The sequence below is a fragment of the Phasianus colchicus genome, chromosome 17, assembly GCF_987193195.1.
Source record: "Phasianus colchicus chromosome 17, bPhaCol1.hap1.1, whole genome shotgun sequence".
Classification (NCBI taxonomy): domain Eukaryota; kingdom Metazoa; phylum Chordata; class Aves; order Galliformes; family Phasianidae; genus Phasianus; species Phasianus colchicus.
The window spans coordinates 9,135,741-9,157,868 of NC_143452.1; the positions used below are offsets into that span (position 1 = coordinate 9,135,741).

At 45.4% G+C, this 22,128-nt stretch overlaps 1 protein-coding gene across 1 annotated transcript; it reads right to left on the reverse strand.

Moving 5' to 3' along the window:
• Positions 1–1,466: 1,466 nt before the first annotated feature.
• CHRNA4 (cholinergic receptor nicotinic alpha 4 subunit) lies at positions 1,467–21,627 on the reverse strand. The gene is made up of 6 exons (XM_031589792.2): positions 20,959–21,627; positions 19,640–19,791; positions 15,801–15,845; positions 15,601–15,710; positions 7,311–8,691; positions 1,467–2,028 (listed from the first exon to the last, which is right to left on the reverse strand). Exons 1-6 carry the CDS (start codon positions 21,017–21,019, stop codon positions 1,903–1,905), a joined length of 1,875 nt encoding a protein of 624 aa, XP_031445652.2. The 5' UTR covers positions 21,020–21,627; the 3' UTR covers positions 1,467–1,902.
• Positions 21,628–22,128: the final 501 nt, after the last annotated feature.

The following is a 22,128-nucleotide window of genomic DNA, read 5'->3' on the forward strand; positions in this document are numbered from 1 at the left end:
CACGTGGCCAAGGCTGTGACAGGTGGGATTGATGGAATTGGCCAACCAGGGTGATCACTGCTTTGATTTTATCTTGTCCTCGAATTTTGATGTACTGTTTTTGAAATGGTTCAACTCCAGTCCTTCCAAGATAGATAAAATGTGAAAATTCTTTGTTTTCAGTCTTTAGACTCTATACTGTGTCTGCCAACAGTTATTGCAATTCTTGCAATTATAAGTAGAATGAAAATATTTCACTCTAGTATAACTAATGTCCATATATTAGGATGCATGGTGCACAGAATATCGGAGCCTTCACCCTTTTTTATAAAACAGTACAAAGAACAAATTATAATTAGTAGGCATTATGAACTGGATCTGGTATCATAGCATCATAGAATGGCCTGGGTTGAAAAGGACCATAGTGATCATCTCGTTTCAACCCCCCTGCCTTGGGCAGGGTCACCAACCACTAGACCAGGCTGCTCAGAACCACATCCATCCTGGCCTTGATTGCATCCAGGGATGTATAGGTTTACAAGATTTACTGTCCTTCTTGAACTGAGTGCAGTATCACTGAACCATGGAACAGCTGGGTTGAAAGGGACCCTAAAGGCCACCATGTTCCAACCCCTGCTTTGGGCTGATTGCCACCCACCAGGTCAGGTCCCCAGCCCAATATTGCTGTCATGAGCAACTCCTAGCACTCTAGATGTGAGTAAGCCTCTCATGCTCATACAGCTCTGGGTGTGAGCTGTGCATCCACCAAAGCTGGGGCTGCAAGAGATGCTGAGAAGCAAATTCCCTGCACCTAAAGGGTTCATTTGCACTGACTGCAGTGTGGGTTGCAGAGGGATGCCTGGGTTCTGAGTCACACAGCCATGCAAGTCCCATGTGAAGGCTGTGTTTTTAGGCTGTATCTGCTGTTCCTCGTGCAGTTTGGTAAGCTGTTTGTAAGCCCTTCTGCCTGTGGAAGCAAACAGGGAGATGTGGCACTGAGTGCTGTTTCCAGCTGGCAGCCAGCAGTGGAGATGGGAGCTGTGCATTTCTAAGTGCCAAACAGAGGGGATGCTGAGCTGAATGGGCTATGAGAAGGCTGAGAAAAACAAGCCTGCTGAAGAACCAGTGAACAAGGTGATCTATTTGTGTAAGTTCAGCACCTGATGCTCATTAAGTAACTTCTTCCAGCCAATCAGGGAAATGGCAGGCAGGGAAGGGAAACCTGCTGCATGGGAAAGAGCTGCAGAGGAGGATGCAAATCCTCCCTTGCTTTGTCTGAGCCTCACTGAGAGACGATGTCCCTCATCCCCATGACTTCTGAAGGGTCTTGGCCAAAGAGACCTCTGTCAAATGAACACTGCAACCACTGTGTTTTGGTGGGCTAACATTTCCTGCTGTTCCTACAGGGACTGAGCTGCCCTGAGCAATTCCTTCAGCCCCTCCCATATGGCACAGACACATCCAGCACGGGTATCCCAAAGCTGGAACTTTATTTATAAAATGACTCATACAGGGACAAGCAACCCCAGTCCACTTCAGCTGGACAGGGCAAGGTTACACAGGCACACGGAGACCTCTGAAGACGAGCGGAGCAAATTTGCTGGTTTGTATACGCAAAGCCTCTGCATGTGCTGCTTTAGGGGGCAAGCTCATGGCCTTACACTGCTGAGTATATGCCAGTGAATGGCACCATGCTATGTACAAACTTTAATGAGAACTTTTCCCCTAAAATAGATGGAGAACATGAAAATGGCTTGGCAAAATGACATGACTTCAGAATGCGTTCCCAGTGTGCTGTGGAACAACTCATGCGCGGACACGCAGTGAATAATTCAAAGGGCCAGCTCCATTTCTCTGCTCATCTCCTTCCAGGTGAAATAAGACCCACAGGGCAGGATGTATTTCCTCATTCTGTGGCTGTGCTTAGATCATTCCTGCCAGCCACGGTGGGAGGAACAGCCCAACGGTCCCCAGCAAACACACAATGATGAACATCCAGAGGAAGATGCGGTCAATGACCATCGCTACGTACTTCCAGTCTTCCTTCACCTGGCAACACAGAGATGAAAGGCCAGTTATTAATGCTTAATTGAGATTAAAATCTATGAAGACTATTCGTGCTTTATTCTAAATACAGTATTTTAAGTCTTTGAGTAGGGAGAAAGGTCTTGCTTACGAACAGTGGTGGAATATGATGGCAATTTTTACTCTTACCACTTGCATGGGAGACATCCCCAATCACAAACCATGTTACAGCTCCCCAGGGATGATATGTCTGTGGATAACTAAGTGTGTATGCACACTCATGATCCCAGTTTCCACAAGCAACAGCTGTAACAGGGTGTGTAAATGAGACTGAGATTCAAGTTGAAGTGGGAAAGAAATTGCTTGTTTCTTTGTGCTGGTAAACAGATTTCTTTACAGATTAATGAAGCCGAATGCATTCTGTGAAGGGAATTACAGCTTTGGCTGAGTGAGCAGTGAAAACGAACCAGCAAATAAAAGAAGTGGTTTGCCTCATCCTGCTTTTTCTCCACTTTTGTCTTGCTGTGGGATGATTTTCCAGCAATTCCTCTCTGGGGAAGTCTAGTTCTTATTAGCACCATCAGGCAAGACCTGTTGTAAATGGCTATTTCATCAAGAAAGAAACCACATACATATGAAAACCTCTTTTATTACATTGCTGTTATTAATTTCTTTCCCAGGAAGAGGACTGATCAGATGGTGAAGCTTTATTTGATACGGCTGCACCCATTATAATTCTCCACAATATACCACTTGATGATTAATAGCCCTGATGTCGCCTTGCGCTTCGGGCTGAAATCTGGCAGGCTGCCCTGATTCCTTAGGGAAAACATCTCAGCAGGAGCTTGTTTCTGCCTCTTCTCTGCTTGTGACTGCAGCAAATCAGGAGTGTGGTGCATGGAGTAGGAGGCAGCAAAGCTGAAGGGCTGAAGGTGTGCTTTGCTGTGGCTGCTTTCCCGCACCTACCAGTGGGTGCAAACAGAGGATTTTATTATTCAACAGCCAGGTTAAAAAAATAAAATTAAATATTGGCTTGTGCTGAAGCTGCTTACTTTCTTGGAGGAAATGATCGATCTATCACTGGTGAGTAAAAGAAATAATAACCCTTGAAATCAAACACTGTCCTTTCGTATCAAGGGTGAAGTCGCTGTGGATGGCCCCCTTTTGCCATGCAGGTTTTCTGATCTATTCATCATTTGCTGAGAGTTGGAGCGAGTCTCCGAAGCTTAGAATTCCTGGTGAGGCCACTTGCGAGCTCAGGATGACTGTATTTAGAGGTTTAGCATCTCATGAAGAGGCAATGTGTAAAGAAAAACTGAAATTCTCCATCTGATGTCAATCTGGAAAGGTTGATTGAGATAAATGCTTCCCCATTATGGCAATATAAGGTTTTTTTGAGTCTTTATGCTTAGGAGAAGTGAGTGGTAAACCACTTGAATGCAAGACATGAATGAGAAAAGAAAGGGGGAATGGGAAAAGAGGAACAGCTTGAGAAGTTCAGCTGAAATTTCCTTCCAGACAAAATGGATTATACATAAGCAGTCGGCCCAACTTGAAAATGATGGCTGGGAGCACATTGGATGTTTGCAAAATCAATATCCAGCTTCAGAGCAAGAGCACAGAATGGTGAAAGTAGAAAATATTGAGAGAGGAGAGGGAAAAAAAGGGGCGGAGGAGGAGGCAAAGCAAATGGCTTGGGGTTCTGTTTTGTTTTCTGACTAATCTGTAGCATTTCCCCATGATTGAAACTTTCCAGCATCTCACGTAGAGCATGATCCACAGAGGCCTGTCTGACAGCATCCTTGCAGCTGTCAGCATCTGTGCCCCAACTCCTGAGCTGTGTCCTGATTAGTTTGTAAGATGCTCACTCAAAACTCTTTTCGGGAAAGGATCAGGGGCTGCAACCAGCTGATTTGTCCACCCCCAAATTCCTGCACGGTTAGGGGCTCTCTGGCTCTTCCTTGGTCCATCCCAGCAGCAGAACAGGGCATCAGCCCCACGGCGGGGGTTGGAGGTGCCTTGGGGACCTCCAAGTGCCATCTGATGCTCAGGAGCCAGAGCCTGCCACACAGATTAGAGGAGTCCTGAGTGGTTTTATTGTACTTTGTTAAAAATAAACCAGTGAGATTATCCCGTGTTCCCTCCCCCTCAGCTATTTTCTCTCTCCCATTTTATTTTTTAAGCTGTCTTCATGGGCTTCTTATTAAAGTAGCCTTCAGATGCACACAGTCACAAGGACAGTGAGGCTTTGCAGACAGTGCTGTCGGTTTCTGGTTATTTTGACTGGTGTGTGACATGCAGCTCGTTTTACTTCTCAGCCTGTAATTAATTTCTGTAATGGCATTCCTATCACACACTGGGACAATTCAGTCTTGCATTTTCCCCAGTGTCTTGTTGTGCTGGTTTGGTCGCAGATAAGTTTCTGTAGCAAACAACTGCCCTCTTGCATTTCCCATTTTCTCTTTGCTGAAGCACTTAATTAGATGAACTATTTACTTTTAATTTAGAAACACTGCCCCTGTGGCAATGGTGCTTTAAGAGAAAAAAAAAAAAAAAAAAAAAAAGGAAGTTTAAAAGAAGCTTTGTTCCCATCCTGCAAAGGTCCGTGGCTCAGAAAATATGACCTGAGAGGCAATAAGCTGTGTGCCAAGGGCTGCTGCTGCACAGAGCTGATGGGTTTGGGAGAGGCTTCCATCCCTGGTAGAAATACCACAATTTGATTTTAAGATGAAAGCAAATTTCTGAGTACTGATAACTTTTTAGTAAATTTAGTAAATTTAGAATTTACTAAATTCTCATTGTATTAGATCAGCTCTGTTCCTTACAGTAATTTTCAATACCAGGGAGCTTGGTGCACCGACGGTCTCCACTCACTGCTGGATGTGCACGTGGTGCCTTTGCTCACTACAGAGGGCTGTTTAGAGCCCAAAGAATTCTTCCTTTTCTTCTGCTTTTGATGTTTAGTGTTCTAAATATATTCCTCCTTGGGATAATTGTTTCTTTTCAAGAGGGAAACAGGGAGAGGGAGGAGTAGCAGAGAGTGGAAGAAGAAAGTTCATTTTGAATCATAGAATGGCCTGGGTTGAAAAGGACCACAGTGCTCATCTCATTTCAAACCCCCTGCTACGTGCAGGGTCACCAAGCACCAGACCAGGCTGCCCAGAGCCACATCCAGCCTGGCCTTGAATGCCTGCAGGGATGGGGCATCCACAGCCTCTCCTTGGGCAACCTGTTCCAGTGTTCTTTCTTGAAGAAAGAAACAGTGATGGATTAAGAGGAAACAACAGGTATCCATCGACTCAGTTCTTGTTGACATCAACAAGCTTAGCAGGGAGAGAATCAATTGAAATGAGAAGTATTATGGATGTCATATTTTTTTCATTTGCACCACGGGGAAATATGTGAGTTAAAATCAATTGACTGCCATGGGCTTATTCATGATTATTACTAGCTGGAGAGAGCAGAGTTTAATTCCCACAGTCTTAATGTGATGGTGAAATGTTTTAGCCCAGGAAAGAGAGCTGAGCTGTCAGCTAATGAAGGTGGGGGTTCACAGCCTTCTTTGTCACAGATTTGTTCCGCGACCTTGTACAGGTCAGCTCATCTCTGTGCTTTGGCTGTCATTCCTCAAAATGAGGAATAAACAGCTGCTTCCTCAAAGGGATGTTGTGAAGTGAAATACATTAAAGAACAGAGGCCTCTAAAACTGTGGTACCAAAGAGCACATAAATGGACAGTAGCACTTAATCCTTTGTTGCTGCTGCTAAGTGCTCTGTGCTATGAAAAATGCAAATATAAAGATACTCTTCAAGCCCAGGAAGTCTTGCCTAAAAGCACTGTGACTTCCTTTGACTGTAAATCTGGTGACAATCGAACTGTAAGAACTGTCAGAAAGGTATCTTTGCTGACTGATACTTCTAAGAAAAACCAGATCCCGTTTTCTTTAGCAAGAAGCTTGTGTCTGTGACCATAATTAGCTGGCGTACTGTAACCATAGTATTGTAAGGGAAGAGCTATGAGATATAAAAGGATGTGGCATTCGTATGTGCATCACCATCTCCATTAAAAAAAAAAAAAACACCTTTCAGCCTCTACTTTCTCCCTCTATTTGTAGCCATATTTACCCCTTCAGAGTAAGCACGAAGTCTGTCTGTCCACCCACCTTCCCGCAGACTGAGCCAGTTGGTGCTCCACTGGAAGTCCACTAATGAGGAATGGCGTCACACGTGGCTAAACATACCCTGCAGCATCCCCACGCTACGGCACGCTTCCCACAGCCACAGCCTATTTCAGGAATTTGCCTTCCCAGGCTCAGTAACCACAGTCAGTGCTGAAGAGAAATCACAGTGCAAATTCCCTGTCTGTCAGAGGCTTCGCTATAAAAAATTCTGCTGTGTTCCCACAAAGATGACTGCTTTTCTATTTTCTTTCACAATCTTAGCCCAGGAAGGGTCAAGATGCTTCCTGGCAGGACTCTGTTTCTGTGCTCATTATAAAACAGTTTGGGGCTTTTATCTGCAGAAAACTGAAGGCACAATTCAGAGTCACGATGTGATCCTTTGTGCAAAGAGCAGTGCTGTGAACTGCTGAACTACCAAAGCAGGGATGTTAGGGCAATGCTGGGGCAACCAACGTCAAAGTGCACTTGCTGATACTGTTCTCAGGAATGGGACAACAACAAATCGTGCTGGCTCCTTCTCTGGTTGTTTCCTATAGCAGGCAAAGGCAGAATCGCTACTGCGAGGTGCCCTCTAACCTCAATTAAAATCACATCCTTAGCCGCAATTAAAGGTGTTTTGAAATGGTTCAGTTTTGAAATACCAAAGAATTTCTCTTTTTTTTCTAGCTATATTTTGATCCCCTAAGAAGCAAAGTAAATTAAATAGCCTTATGCCTACCCCAAAATTTGAAAAGAGTTCAGGGGAAGATGACTGTTCTCTTCTACAGCTGGTCCTACTTGACCAACAACTCCACTTCTCTGCTGTAGAACCCTATTGTTTGAGAGCAGTCCTGAACATACCCTGGTTGTGCCAGACCCTTGGCCTGAAAAGACCCCAGGGATAAGCTCTCTAGCTGTATCCAGGGTCATGGCACCGTGGGCATAGTGGGGACAGGTTGATGGTTGGATCAAATGATCCCAGTGAGCTTTTCCAATCTTAATGATTCTATAATTCTGTGATTCTATCTATAGTGCCAACGTGTCCAGGACCCACAATGATGAATACACTCTGATAGCCCTCACGTTTGGTGAGGTTTCCTTCAGATTATTTTCAGCTTACCCAAGGAGGCCAAGTTCACATACTTACTGAGAAATCTGCATCTTCTGCTCGCAGGTGGTCTGCAATATAGTGGACCCCTTCCACTGCCAGCTTCAGGGCTGGGGACATCAGCACGAGGTGTTCTCCTTTGTTGCTGTGACTCTTGCTTCCTTGAGTCGGTGTGCCAGCTGCCTCTCCCTTTTTGCACTTACACTTGCACTGGTGGGGCTTGTGCTGGGGTTGCTCTTCATTGAGGTGGCAGCGCTGCGATGCTGGAGAGGCACTGGAGTGGCCATTGGTCTGGGAAGAGTCCTCCTGCAGGTAACAGTACTGGATGCTTCGGGACCTACAGCGGATGTTCCCTTCCTCTGTCTTATTGGGGCTGTACATCTGCTGAACACTGAGCGATCTGCCTTTTGAGATGGATGTGGTCTGGCTGTCACTCAGGGGGTGGCAGGAGGACTGCGGGGAGGAGCACGTCACCTGTGGGGGCTCAGGGTGCAGCATGGAGTACTGTCCAGAAGGGGATTTGCACATAGGCTGGGGCTTGACTGGCTCCTCAAGGTGGGCACAGAAGGAAGATGTGGGTGAAGGTTCATTACTCTGGGGGCTGGGGGAGGATGAGGTAGTGAAGTTGGGCTCCATGTCGGCCTCGGACCAAAGCCTTGGTGAGTTGGTTATTTTGTGCATAGATTCGATAAGCTTCTTGCAATTGTCTTTCACTGTGGAGGGCCGCTTCATGAAGAGGAGACGTGGGACTATGTCAAGGAAGACCCTCCTCACCCAGTCAGGCATCGTGTGGGTACGCGGGGAACGGTGGTGCACGTTGAGCACAAAGACAGTGATGATGATAGACAAGGTGACAAATATCATGGTGAAAAGCAGATACTCTCCTATCAGAGGGATGACCAGGGAGGTAGAAGGGATGATCTCTGTGATGAGCAGCAGGAACACCGTGAGGGACAGCAGCACAGAGATGCACAAGGTTATCTTCTCTCCACACTCAGAGGGTAGGTAGAAGACCAGGACGGTCAGGCAGGAGATAAGCAGGCAGGGAATGATCAGATTGATTGTGTAGAACAGTGGCAGCCTCCGGATAATGAAGGAGTAAGTTATATCAGGGTAGATCTCTGTGCAGCATTCATATTTCTTGCTGTTGTAATTGCCCACAGCATTAATGATGACCCACTCCCCGCTTTCCCAGTAGTCCAGTTGGTCCACGTGGCTGTGCATGCTCACCAAGTCTATCTTAGCTTTGTCATACGTCCAAGAGCCAAATTTCATTTTACAGTTTTGCTGATCAAAGGGGAAGAAGGTAACATCGATACTGCAGGAGCTTTTATAAATGGCAGGTGGCATCCATTTAATTCTCCCATCATAGAAGAGGTGGGCTTTGGTCAGGTGGGTGACTGCAAAGTCACCATCAGCACTAGGGAGAAAAAGAAGATAAAAGAGACTGAAGATCTTTGAAACTTCTCTAATTACTAAAGAAATAGGATATTTACTGCTTGGCTTCCAAAGATGCACTCAGGGCACCTCGGAGATGCAAGATGTTTACCATGCACTCTACCCAGATTCTGAACTCTATTGGCTTATGCAAGCACTGGATTTGAATGCAAATGTCAAACCTTGATACGTATGAGCCATGCCCTGGAGCTAAATGCACACAAGTTTCCCTCGAAGAGGAAAATGCCCTGGAAAGGGTTAATTTTGCTCTGCTTTAGAGAGGTAGGAAGAACCAGCCAGTGTGGCCGTGGGCTCTACAGAGTTGTGACAGCCACTGTAAGTGAACACTGTTGGGTAATCAGTCAGTCTCTTACACAGAAAACAGTTAGAACATCCTATTAATAGGAGTAATAACAGTTAGAGTCTTAATTTCCCAGTATGGGAATCATTTACAGTGTCTTTTACAGGGACTCTCAGCTGGGGGCTGTGTGCTGACATCAGATACTTAAATAACAACCCAGGATTTTCAATCAGAAAGCCTTATAAAGCTAGTGTTTTTGGAAAGCCACAACCTGACACCCAATAATTATTCTGTGGTGGTGAACTGGGCTTTGTAGCTAAATTCTTCCTTCAATAATGAAAAGTCTTTATATTTTGCGGCAAGTTTTGGTAAAGCTAAAGTTTTTTTTCTAAGACAAGAAAGCTAAAAATACATACAAACCCAGACTGCTGTCCCCAAGGGATCAAGGCAGAAACACCCGTACCTTTCTAACACAAATGAACATTGTACCGTGCATTTCCTTTCTTGACTTTTCTTTTTCATGTCTAATTTACACTCATGAACTTCTTTCTCTGGATGAAAATCATCTAGTTTTCTCCTGGGTTCTGTCTGCCCTGTGAAGCCGGATTGAGACATGAAACATGCAGAGCAAGTGACGCTCCAGCATTTGCTCTTCTTGGTGGTTTTCTTTCTAAATCTCAATAAGAACTTGGAATCCAATTCTGCATTTAATGAGACCTTAGAGGCCTGATTAAATTGTTCATTAATGGAATAATATGTTTATAATTGGACTGGTATTGCAGCAAAGAGATAATGAACATCCACCAGTGTTTCCTTTCTCAGGTAGAATGATGTGTAATTGGCTGGGCAAACAACACAGCTGTGTGGTTTTTGCTATTTAATGCTGCTGCTGAAGGGCATGAAACTCTTGCACTAAGGGACAACAATTCTCATAGGTATTATTTTCACAGACACTGTGTTTCTTTCTCAAAACTGTCCTGTCTGGCAGTTTTGTAACTTTCTATGCTCCCTGCATACCTCTCTTCTGTAAGCATAGATGCAACTAGAGTGATGCTGCATGCCTTGCACATCAATTATTTCAGGAACTGATCTGTTTCTTTGATTAGAAAGACATTTGAATTGCATGCCCAACAAGCCCAGCCTCAGCCCCGATCCTCTCCAGCTCACACACTTACAGATTGCTGCAGCTTTATCTTCCCAGGCAGATGTTGATGCAGCGCCATGGCAGGCATGAATCCAAAGGCAGAGTTGTTTCTTGCACCTGGGGGTTATCTAACGACTCTGAGGAGCCTTAAAACATCCTGGCATCTTCCTGCTTTTCCCTTAGCAGCCTAACAAGGCTATAAAGTAATTCTCGAGTTTGGATGGGTTTTACAGCGTGTGTTTGAACTTCTCACTGCAATTTAGCATAGAGATATCTGAGCAATTTTTAAGCAGGCTAAATTAACCTCAATACTGTGCGCAGATGGAATCCAAGCCAGTTACGTTGTGCAAAGATAGTGTTAGCTGTTGCCTTAGCCCATTGTACATATATATATATATATATATATATATATATGTGTGTGTGTGTGTGTGTGTGTATATGTATATATATATATATATATTTGCCTATTTTCCCAGGCTTCCCACCCACACTGGACCCTCAAGTATATGCTCACTGACTTGGAAACCAGGCTTGCTGGCATGCTGCCGATACAGGGTGAAGCTGGAGAAAGGCTTTCATTCTGGGTAAGGCTTTCGTTCTGCTCATCTTGACATGAGAAAAGAAGCAAAAAAGATCACCAGGCTGTTGACAGTCTTCAAAAAAGCCTTTCTCCTGTCTTCTCCAAGGTGTCAAGCTGAGAAGACTGTCTGTAAATGAAGTCTGAAGTGATGAGATTGGGGAAACCTTTTCTCACGGAAAGCTTTCCTATAGGAGAATCCATTCTTGGTCAAGTTGTGCCAACATTCACTACGTAACATGAAGGATGCCTTAGGCAGGCAGGGGGGAAATCAGCAGGGAAAATCTGCAGTCATTGCCTCACAGTGGTAGCGCAATTTCATCTCATTGAGTCCCAACCACTGTGTTGTGACAGTTGTGTTGAAAAACCATTCGGAAGCAGGAGCAAGTGGAAGGTAAATATCACAACAAGAAGTTGAGAATTAAGATAGATGGGCTCTCCTGATTGCTCCAACCTGACAGCTCTAAGAAATCTGTCAGTAATAAAGTGCCAGAGCTTTTATATTTTCACATCAAACACAACTGTGCACACTAATAAAGACAGAAGACAGCCTCTCATTCCTTTTCTGATGGAAATAGTTCTGCAGCCTTTGATTCCTCAGTTCTAGGATGCAGGCAGCTCTTCTAAAATCTTATACATTCCTAAGGGTTAGGAGGGTGGCATTGTTTCGCTGGCAGCCATCAACTGTGTTTCACTAAAAAGCTCTGCTGATGGAGAATTTTTTGCCCGTTTCTGTTTTGCCTGCAGTTGGAGATGGATCATCTCACAGAATTGAATGTTTTCAGGATGCATGTAAATGAGGCGCACGCTTATTTTAATTTCTGATGATACCATTTAAATCCAAACAGAGCTTTAAAAGCTTGAAAATTAGCTATACACGTGTATGGATGTAGTTAGAATGCCCTCATTTAAAGCATTTGTCACCCAGCAACAGGAACCAAGGCAAAATGGGGTTTGAGGACTCCATTAAACAACCCACCCTGTGCCCTTTTGGTAGATATTAAAAAGATGCATCTGTATTGTTCAGATTAAAGCACTCTCCAAGGGCAAATCAAGTCCTCTTTTGTTCAGTAATTACTTCGTATTACTGAAATGATCACCAGGAATTCATAGGTTGAAAAGGACCTCTGGAGATGATCTAGTGCAAATTCCCTGCTCAAAGCAGTCGGCTACAAGAGGGCAGTCAGGACCTTGTCCTGCTGGGTTTGGAGTACCTACAGGTTATTGGCAACTTGGGTACAAAACAGTTACATCTATGTAGGTTTGGGCATTGATCTCAGGTTCCATCCCAGCATTTGCTTGCTTCAGATGTTGAGAAATCATGGATAACAAATCTCAGTAAAAGAAGCATCTGGCTCAGGTGTGGCTGTGCTGCACTGATGAAATAAGCACAACCTTCTCAGAAGGCTGTCTCAGTACTGAGAATTTGAGCATTTTACTTTCACTCTTTGCTTGGCCAAGAATCCTCATCAGCACTACGGAGGTAAACTCTGTCCTGATGTTATGAAAAGGCCTCAAATGCTAACTCAGCTACAGCCCAGGAGAGAGTTCCCTCTTAGAGGTTTCCATCAGTTCTTGTAAGACTCAAAGGCATCTGAAAAGACAATTCCTTTCTCAAAATATACTGAATTCCCAGAAGAATCAGGAAAGTTTAGATGTGAAGCAGCAGTTACAACTTAAAACTACAGTCTGGTGCAAAATGACAAGATCTGAGTATGCACACAAACAAAGAAAAACGTCAGGAATGTTTCCCACATTTTTAAGGTTAGACTAAGGCATCTTTTGGCATTTCTCTTCCAAACAGGTTTGGAATGGCTCAGAAAACCAGTGTTATTCTGTAAGCTTCACTGGTTGCAAACATCATCATACAGTTCAAAAGAACAAGCCATTGGAGTATAGTTCAAAGAACTCTGCTTCCTCAAGATTTTCAAAAGCTGCCTGCCAGATGAACCTCTGATCCAGTCCAACAATCCTTTGTGTCCAAATTATCACTGGGTGAATTTCCTCAAGATATGTCCTCCTCCTAATTACCGAAATTGTATTATTTGAATTCCCCTCATGCATGAGGAATCTTTTATTCACTTTTTGTTACTATGGATGATAAGGCAGGGGTTTTCTTTTGGAAGAGCCAACTCTAGAAAGCATTGAGAAAAAGTAAATTATGAAGTCGGAATGTTTCCAAGCCTTTCCCCAGGTTTTACACTCAGCAGGGATGAGAAATGCTGCCATGCTATCTCAAACATCTAATTGAAAGTTAGCCAGCAAAGTGCACATTTCAAGTTCCCCACCCAACCATTAGGCTCAAGGTTCTTGCATTCCTTTTTAGCAACTGGACCAACTGGCTGCAAATTTGCTGATCCGAAGTCCCATGGAGTTTCGGTGATGCACTGGATCCAAACCACACACCACAGTGGTGGAGCAGTAAAAACATTAAAATGCAGTCCTAAGGGCTTATTCCTTGATTAGATTGACACTAATATTTTTTTTTTCCACTTTAAATACACAAAGGAAAACTAAAATGTGCATAAAGTCCATTCATGAACGGGAAAATAAGTCAATGCAGAGAATTAGATAATTCACTTACAAATGATTTGGTGGCATCTGAAGAGCCTTTAGAGACTCAGATACAGAACAGCTGGCCTTCTTGGCAGAGAAGAGAGGCTTTGACAGTTCCCTATTAACTCATATTCCTCTGTTATACATATGTTTTGTCACGTCTAGCAGAAACTATTTACAGAGTCCTAGAATTTATCTCATCGAGCCTGAAAACCCAACAGCATATTCATTTCCCTGTAGGATATTAATTTACTTTTAGATTCCCTGTGAATGTTGACAACTACATAGATTCTGAAGCCAAACCATCCAAGTTTACTCATTTAATTTGGGTCTATAGAGTGGATAAATGGAAGTTTTGGACAATAATGAGGTTAGGTATGAGAACAACTCACAACAAAGTGTTATGTTTCCTTAAATTGATTTCAAGTTTACATCATTAAGTGTTACCATTTCTATACATCCCTCAGGATGGAAACAGGAAAAGCCCTGTGTAATCTGCTGTCCTGAAAGTCTCTTTTCCAAAGGATATCATCCCAAACAGAAACACCATAATTCTACCAGAGCATGTGCTAACCATTGAACAACTCACATTAAAAAGCTCAAACAGTGCCAATACGGCCACTCACCCTCTTCCATTAATCCTCTTGGTGTTAGAAACCCTGAGTTATCAGTATGTGCTTTAAGTTCCCCCTAAACAATATGTATAAAATATGAGAGGGAATCCTTATTTATAGTCACTATCGTTTCAAAACTTTCCTGAAACATTCCTAGCTGGAATGAGAACAGGCTCAAGAAAAGAAACATGGTGGAATTAAGCAGTTGTTGAACTGTTGGGGAGAGACTCCTGCTGACGTCCCCTCATGCTGCATATTTTGCCTTGCCTTGTCCTGCAATCCCTATAAATATCATGAAACTTCGTGTCAGAGTAGTGCAACTAAGACAATGAGTGCAGCTGCAGATGGATTTAGTAAGAAATCAGATAGACAAGTGCAGCCAGGACAGACAGCAGCCTACACAAGACATGTCTGACACTATATGAAACAGCATAGACAAGTATAGAAATAAAGAGAGAAAATTAAAGGAAAGCCACTGCTGACTGGCTAATGGTTGGCGCCTACAGGCATGTTTAATTCATGGCTAAAGTAACCAATTAAAAATGCATGATGGACTCATGACAACCATCAGGAGAACACATGATTATAAACTATGAGTAAAAGGAGAGCTGTAGGGTTTGGTGGCTGGGTCAGACCTCGCTGAGCCAAGCACTAAGGCAGGAAAAGCCCAAAGTGTTGCAGCCCAGAAGGGGACAGGAAGGACATTTTGGAATAGCTGCTGTTATCAGACTGGGGTTGCTGAGGAGACACTGGTGTGACAGCAACACTCCATGCCACTGAGGATCAGGGACAAGCTAACAGGAAAGGTGACAATTTCAATAGTCTACAAAGCTCACAATCCTCCACAAATTTTTCCATCAGTCGTGTCTTTGAAAAACAAAATAAAATTATATCAAACTAGAACCAGGCAACTCTTCTTTAGAAATGAACCTGGCTTCTATTTGATGTGTTTTCTCTGAGTGCAAGCCACAAAGATAGATTTGTTTGATGCTTGCAGAAGTATTTTCTCCAGAGTCCATGTGGGGAGGGAGCCTAGAATACCCTGCATCCAAAGAAACCACAGAGCTCTGCTACGATAAGCAAAGGGGAAAGCAGCCTTGGCACTAGGGAACTCTTCCTATGAGTATCAACAGCCTCTGAAGAAAAGAAAGAAAACTACCACCTACTCCCTGCAAGGTGTGCAAATGAGAGAAAGATTGCAAGCCTTGGACATCAGGAACAAATACCTATTCAGGAATAATTCTAGAATTGTATTGGGCTGGCCTGAAGCCTGTATTTGCAGCAAGTCTGACACTTTTTTGGTTTATCTGCCTTATTTAAACCCACTCTTGGTAATGAGCTTCTCCAGTTGATGGTGGTGAATGAGAAAGGAGAGCTCCTTGGGAAAATGATGCTGACAAGGGCTGAAAGATCCAGTTCAGATTAATTCTCTCTCCAACACGCGGCATCCCCCACATTACTCACTGCTAGAGAGCAATCACTAGGACAAAAAAAACAACCTGTGATGAGTGTTAGTCATGTCATTTAAGGCACGTCTGGAACAGATGCTGTGAGAATCTAGGACAGATATTATAAGAATTACAGACCTCAAGGAAAGAGAACAAAATAAGGAGGGACAATTGCAAGAAGCTCCTCGATGCTGTAGGAAGGGAAAGTTGGCAAGGATGCGTTTGCCTTCCGGACTCAGCGCTCACACTCACTTGTTGTAGAGGACAATGTCTGGCCTCCAGATGAGCTCTGAGGGGATTCGGATGGATGTGACATTTTCATACTCCTGGGGGTCCCAGCGTAGCTTATAGTCGTGCCATTCCTGCCAAAAAGTAGGTGGTTACAGAACTGGAAGAGTTCATTTGCAAAACTGAAACGCAACAGGGAGAAGCCCATCTTTTGGTGCACCCACCTGCTTCACCCACACGTTCGTGGTCATCATCTGGTTCTTCTCATCCTGAAATGCAAGATCAGATGTTGGTTGCAGGAGCACATGAAGTGGCCCAAGGAGTAAATTAAATTAAATGTAACTTCACTGCACTTGATTTCTGTAATTACAGACCAATTCCGCAATAAATAAAAGTTTAATCTCGGAAATAAAAAGCAGATGTTTCCTTCATTCAGCATGGGACGGGGCACAGCTGTCTGATACCACACAACAGCTGAGCCTACACTGAAGCAATCCTGCCAGCAGACTGGCTTGAATTTACTAGGATTTTCCTGGTTTCAGCCTCAGATGATGGGGACAAGTGGAAGGAAGCACTCCTCAGCTCAGCTTTGTCCTGAGCACCGAGGGAAGGAACTGCTGTATGTATATGCTCAGCCACATGTGTGCATGGCTTGCAGTGCTCAGCTCTACAGCACACAGTATTTAGTATTTCCATGCAACATTATCAGTGAGCACAGTTTTGGAAACATGAAGCTCAGTGGTATTTCCCTTCCTATAAAATATATGAACTTTGAGCACCATGGAGTGACTTACTTGGAAAAACCAAGCTATTCTGATGATATGCAACCTTTAGGTCTAGTGCATACCCATGATGTTGACTGGCAGGCTTTCTCCCACCTCCAATTAGAGATAGCATGAGACAGCAGAACTACACACATAGCTTCAAATACTGCTGAATTAATAGCATAGTAGTATTACTAGTGGAATTAATTACTATTCGCCACTTGCCTTGCATGCAAGTTACCAGCCCTGTGCAAATCACCAGGATGAATTACGGAGAGCTCAGAGCATATTGGCCTGCTTGTTTCTTTTCTCTCTCTTTGGTCTGGCATCAAACCCTGCTTGGATGACAGGGCTCGTTTGGAAACAAACTGCTCATCATTAACTTTGCACTCGTGCCAGTTCAGGATTAATTCTGAGCGTTAAAAGCCAGAAGGCTTCACATGGCTGTGCCTCCCCACTCCCATGGCACCAAGTGTAGCACCTGAGTAGGGAGACCTTCATCCAGGAGATGGGCACCAGAAGTATGTGGAGGAAGGAGGAACACAAAGAACATTCAAATGAGTGACGAAGGAAAGACAAAATCCAGCTTTCTCCTGGGGTGCAGGTGGGACACCAGCATCGCCACTGGTGGGGCGATGGACTGGACCTCTCTGCTTCTTTATACTGGGGGTTGCAGTCTCACAGGTGCCACCATCTTCCCATGGAAATTCCTGCCTACTTTCTCCCTCCACGCTGTACCTGAGGGCTCTGCTATCCTCCTGGCTGAAGTGAAGAACAGCTCTTATCCAACAGGTTCCTCATGGTGGCAATGCGATGCTGCCTGGCTCACTGCTTCCACGCAGAGCACAGTGGGGGATTCTGCAGCTACGGTGCAGCTGTTCTGCCTGGTCTCTTTTCTCAAGGTGAACGCAGCACCATGCAGAGACATGGGTTTAGACTCCAAGCATGCCTCTCAGGGGCTGTTCCCAGACACATGCCTGATCCCCTGCCCTTCTTCTGGGCTCTGAAACAGCCGGGTGAGCTGAGGATACGTGGCGATGTCAAGCTCCCCATTGATTTTTCTTTCCCTCCCAGCTTTTGTCAGCAGGAGCCAGGATTTGAATACAGCTCTGATTTCTCTTTCAGACTTCTTGTCGTTGGAAGCTGAACAGCCACACAGGGGGCTGCACAAGGAATGCCACTGCTGGGGAGAGGCAGTCAAAGTAGTGCAGCAGTGGCAGAGGTGACACCCACATCCCCTGACCCCAGCAGTGTGGGAAGGGATGAGACCCCTCCTCTTGCCTTCCCCAGCACATGGAAGCCAGCCAGTTGCACTTCTGACCACTAACACAACCTTAAAAAGATTAATTCTTCTTCAGGAACTTGGAAAGAGCTCTACAAGGCAGTTGTATTGATTCCACCCCTCCGTGGTTCTGCAGCTGCATAATGGAAATCTCTATCATGTCTCCACAGTCACTAATGTCTCATCTTTACTCTTATCAATTATTTAGATGAAAACTGAACAACTTCATCATGAGCAACTGTGAACAGCTCTGGATTGCTCAGGCTGACATAAAGAGAGAAGAAGAAAGGAGGATTGCAGTTGTGCTGCAGAGCTGATGCCTCATGCAACCCTTCTGCAACTGATGTCTTCCACTTCATCCTCTCACCTCACCTTGGCTTCACTTCCCTTGCACCTAAGGTCTGAATCTCTGCAATCAGGGCTTGTTGTATTTCCCATCCATTTCTCACCCTTGCACTTGGGTGCCTGTTGTGTTTGGGCTGGTTCTCACAGCAGTGTAGCAGCTTCCAGTGTTCTTCTTTCCCTTGTAAAAATCTATTTTTCTTCGTGAAGCCACAACACTGTGAGGCTCTATGAACCAATGGAAACATTCAACCTGAATACTTAGGGATTCATTGAGGATGAAGGTCATAATGGTACCCCACATCAGTAGGAGCCCAGGTGGAGTCCAAGAGGCCTTGGGAGATCAGATTGGTTATTAGGAAAAATTTCTTCTCAGGATGTATGGTGATGCAGTGGCACAGCTGCCCAGGGGGTGCCAGGATCATCATCCCTGGAGGCGTTCAGAGCCGTGGCACTGAGGGATGTGGGCAGTGGGCATGGTGCTGTGGGTTGGAGTTGGACCTGGAGATCTTTGAAGAATTTTTTGAACCTTGATGACTCCACAGTCATTTGGAAAGAGACTTTGATCACCTCAGCAGGGGTCCAAGAGGAGGAGATGGGCAGGCTCCAGCAGTACCGCCTATAGCAAGGGCGCGGAGGATGCTTCCAGATTGCTGCTTATAGCCTCTGCTATTTCAGTTATTCACAGATGAGATCTTGATAATAAGAAATCTCAGCTTCTTTAAGAGAAGTTCTAAAAGTTCTTTTCCCTCCAATTTTATAACCCTTATCTCAAAATATAAGATGAAGAGAGTCGCCTGCTATGATCGTCCTATACTAGCAATGTCTGCAATTTCCACTGTACTCTGAATTATCATCCCCCCTTTTCTTTGCCACAGAAAACAGCAAAAATTGATGGAAGGGGCTTCTGAAAGCGTGGCCAGAGCTTGTTCAAGAGATGTGCCTTGACATCAACAGTGTCCTGGGCAGCACCGTGTGCAAATGGACAGAAAGAAGCACACAGGAGCAAGGTGTGCACAAGCTAGAATGTGTGTGTGTATATATATGCTTTCCATCACCCTATGGGTATCACCTGTGTTTGTGACTGTAGGAAGCACACTGCAAGAGGATAGACCTTTCAATTCCAATTCAATGTGTATCAGCCCAGAGTGCAAATCACTCTGTTCCATCCAGGTAGTTTGAACATGTAAGTTCTATCTGAGTGAACATGCAGGAATAATTTTCTCCTTAGTATCAGTCTGCACAGCTAACATCTCTCAAAACTTTAATTTGCAGGGAGCTCCTTCGGCCAGCCACCTGCCAGAGATATACAAACCACCAGTCTGATCAGCTCACACAAATCAGTACTAACAATTATGGTTTAAATTATAATCAGTTGCTTGTTTTTCCCTTAGCCAGGATCCTTTGGCACTCAAACCAGTTACTCCACTGCTCTGCTGTAATCATCCCCATTGGCTTTTGGTAAGGAATTTGGGATTCTGGCTATAGTCAGTGAAGAATAAAGGGTATGGTTTGGGGACCAGCTACTCATACAAGTCACAGCAGAGCTGTGTGGTGACTCCTTCCTACTCAGAGCAAAGGCTTCCTGACCCTGAATCAGCCTGCAAACCCCCCCACACTCACCAGGAGCATCCCCCCCCAACCCGGTTAGTCTGCATGGGCAGGGTGCACTTACAACATCGATGAGCTGGGCTATGGACAAACCGAAGCGGACCAGGACCACATCTGAAATGTTGGCGACGGGACGGGACCACTTGTTATAACCGGAGAAGAGTTTCTTCAGGAGACGTTCCTCCGCATGAGCTCGCGTTTCCACGTGGCCGAAAGCTGCGGGCAGGGCAGGATGAATTCGCTTTGCTGTGCACTGCAACCCTGAGCCATAGGGGGGAGCAGAAGCCTTCCTGGGGGGACCCCTGGGATGATCCCGAGCATGGACACAGCGGGGCAATGCCACCGTGGTGACATTCCTCCCTGCTACCCCAGGCACTGATTGCTGTGTATTTCTTGCTCAGTTCACCTGTAGAGAAACCGTAGGGTTTCTACTGAAGAACAGGATCGGTGTGCGGAAATTGGGAGCATCACTAAAACCATTTTGAAACTACTGCACAGGCCATTTTCACCCGAATCTTTAGTTTTTATGGCCACTTCGTGGCAAGCTTCTAGCATAGAAGCCTGTGGGCAGGGAAGGGGGATGCTAGGCAAAAAGAAAAGCTGCATTTTTAATCAAAAAAAAAACCACAGGGTTGTGGGTTGGATTTGCACAGGAAAATGGCATCAAATGCATCAGTTAAAAAATAAAAACAGACAAATTCAGCTCTTCAAACGAAGCTTCACAGCAGCCCCTCCTCAAAAACGACGGCAGAAGGAAGAGAAAGGGGGAGAGCTCAGACTGGATAACACGAGTGAGGTTTCTCCCAACAACGACTTCAGAAGTTGAATGCTGCAGAGAACAGCCCCGACCCTGACGGAGCTGTCAGCGGTTTAATTAAAAACTAAATCCTCCGTTCTCTGGAGATTACCTTGGGGCTGCATCCCATCTCCCAGCAAGGGCAGTGGGAAGAGGCAGCGGGGGGCTCTCCCCGCGTCCCTCGTGGAATATGGCTCCTACTTAGCCGCAGCCTGCCCTGGATTATACAAAGGGAAGCATTAGCAGAGCGCTGTCTGCGCTCTCCCCAGCCACAGCCATCGCCCGGAGACACATTAACACACTTCACCCAGGGAGAAAAACCCAGCAAGAGGCTGAGCTCTGTGTGCGTTCACTCCCCATCTCCCCTTCCCTGCTGTGCTTTAACCCTTTCCTCAGTTTGTTCGGGCAAGGAGAAGAAAATAGGAGCAAAGCACTGAGCGATTTATTTAGGGGACCTGTAACAACGGGGCAGGAGGGTGTGGGAGCGGGGGAAATTTCTTGCAGAAAGGGACTGGTGTTCTCAGCAAGGCTAAGGGAGAAAAGAGAGAAAGAGCCGAACAGGGGGAGAAGAGCCTTCTCAAACTTACCGGGGAAGATGCTGGCACACAGCAGGAGGAGGAAGTTTCCCTTAGACACGAGAAATCCCATCGTGGAGCAGAAATCGGGCTTCAGTACGCAGCGTCTCCCGTCGGGGCAACTTTTCCTCTCCGAGTCTCCAGATCCTCCGGCTTCATTCCCCTCAGCTCCTTTCTCTCCCTCTTCTCAGGAGGGTATTTGACGATTTATATTCTTCCCATTCTTTCCCTGCTTCTCAGCTCTCCCCGCTAGGAAGATGCTCTTCCCCGGGGTACGGATGGATACTTGCGCTCGCTCACGAGAGATACAGGAGAGCTGCAGAGCGCTCCGGTAAGGATGCACAGAACACCCAGCCTTCCCTGCTCGCTCCTCTCTCTGCTCCGGGGCGCTTTGGCTGCTCGGTTCGTTCGCTGCTGCTGCTGCCGCCCTTCCCCCAGCCCTTTGGGCAGCCTTCGCTGAGCTTCCTGCTGCTGGTGACCACCGACGCCGAGGAGCAGCGCTTGGTGAAGCAGAGGGGGAGCACGGAGTGTTTGGGTATTTGCTGTAGACCTGCCCACCTCCAGCTGAGGAGGAGGAAGAGGAGGGAATCAGTGCTCTCCAGCAAACAGGCTGCAGGCGAGGAAAACTTTGAGCTTGAGCGATAAAAGGGGAGGTCCAGAACCTGGCTGCATGCACCCACAAGTGGCGAGGCTGGGGCCATCTGGGATTTTTATATAGCACCTGTACCCCAAATAGTTTTTAATTAACAGTAGCTGCTCGTTTAATCTTGCCCGAGTGCTTTTCAAAATTGTTCCTGTAGACTAACGAGGTAATTAGCCTGATAGGTATTTCTGGTCCAGGCATGTAACTCTGCTGTCAAAGGTTAATGAAGTCAATGAACCTGCCATGAGAACAGGGCTCAGCTGTGCTTGTGCTGTACCAGTGCATGGCAAAAACACAAATGTTAGGCTGCTCAGAGGCAACATGCAAATCAAAGGTGAGGCAAAGGCAGGAGCTTACCTGAACTTATCTATATCTGTGAATGCACCTTAACTACACCACAAATAACCCTGCTGAAGACTGGACAACTGTCTGTGAAGGAAAACTGTCAGCAACAAATTAGTGCTCAGCCCTTCATTGCACAGCCCTGATTACTTGCACCTGAGGCACGGAGCAGAGCCCTCTCCATTTCATTCTAAAAC

Excerpts from the sequence above, each read along its gene's own strand:
- CHRNA4 (XM_031589792.2), bottom strand. The coding sequence starts at position 21,019 with ATGGGATTTCTCGTGTCTAAGGGAAACTTCCTCCTCCTGCTGTGTGCC. Across the intron at positions 8,692-15,600 it reads GACATTGTCCTCTACAACAA|TGCTGATGGTGACTTTGCAG; the intron begins GTGAGTGTGAGC and ends TTTTCTCCCTAG. Across the intron at positions 2,029-7,310 it reads CAGAAGATGCAGATTTCTCA|GTGAAGGAAGACTGGAAGTA; the intron begins GTAAGTATGTGA and ends CTGTGTTGCCAG.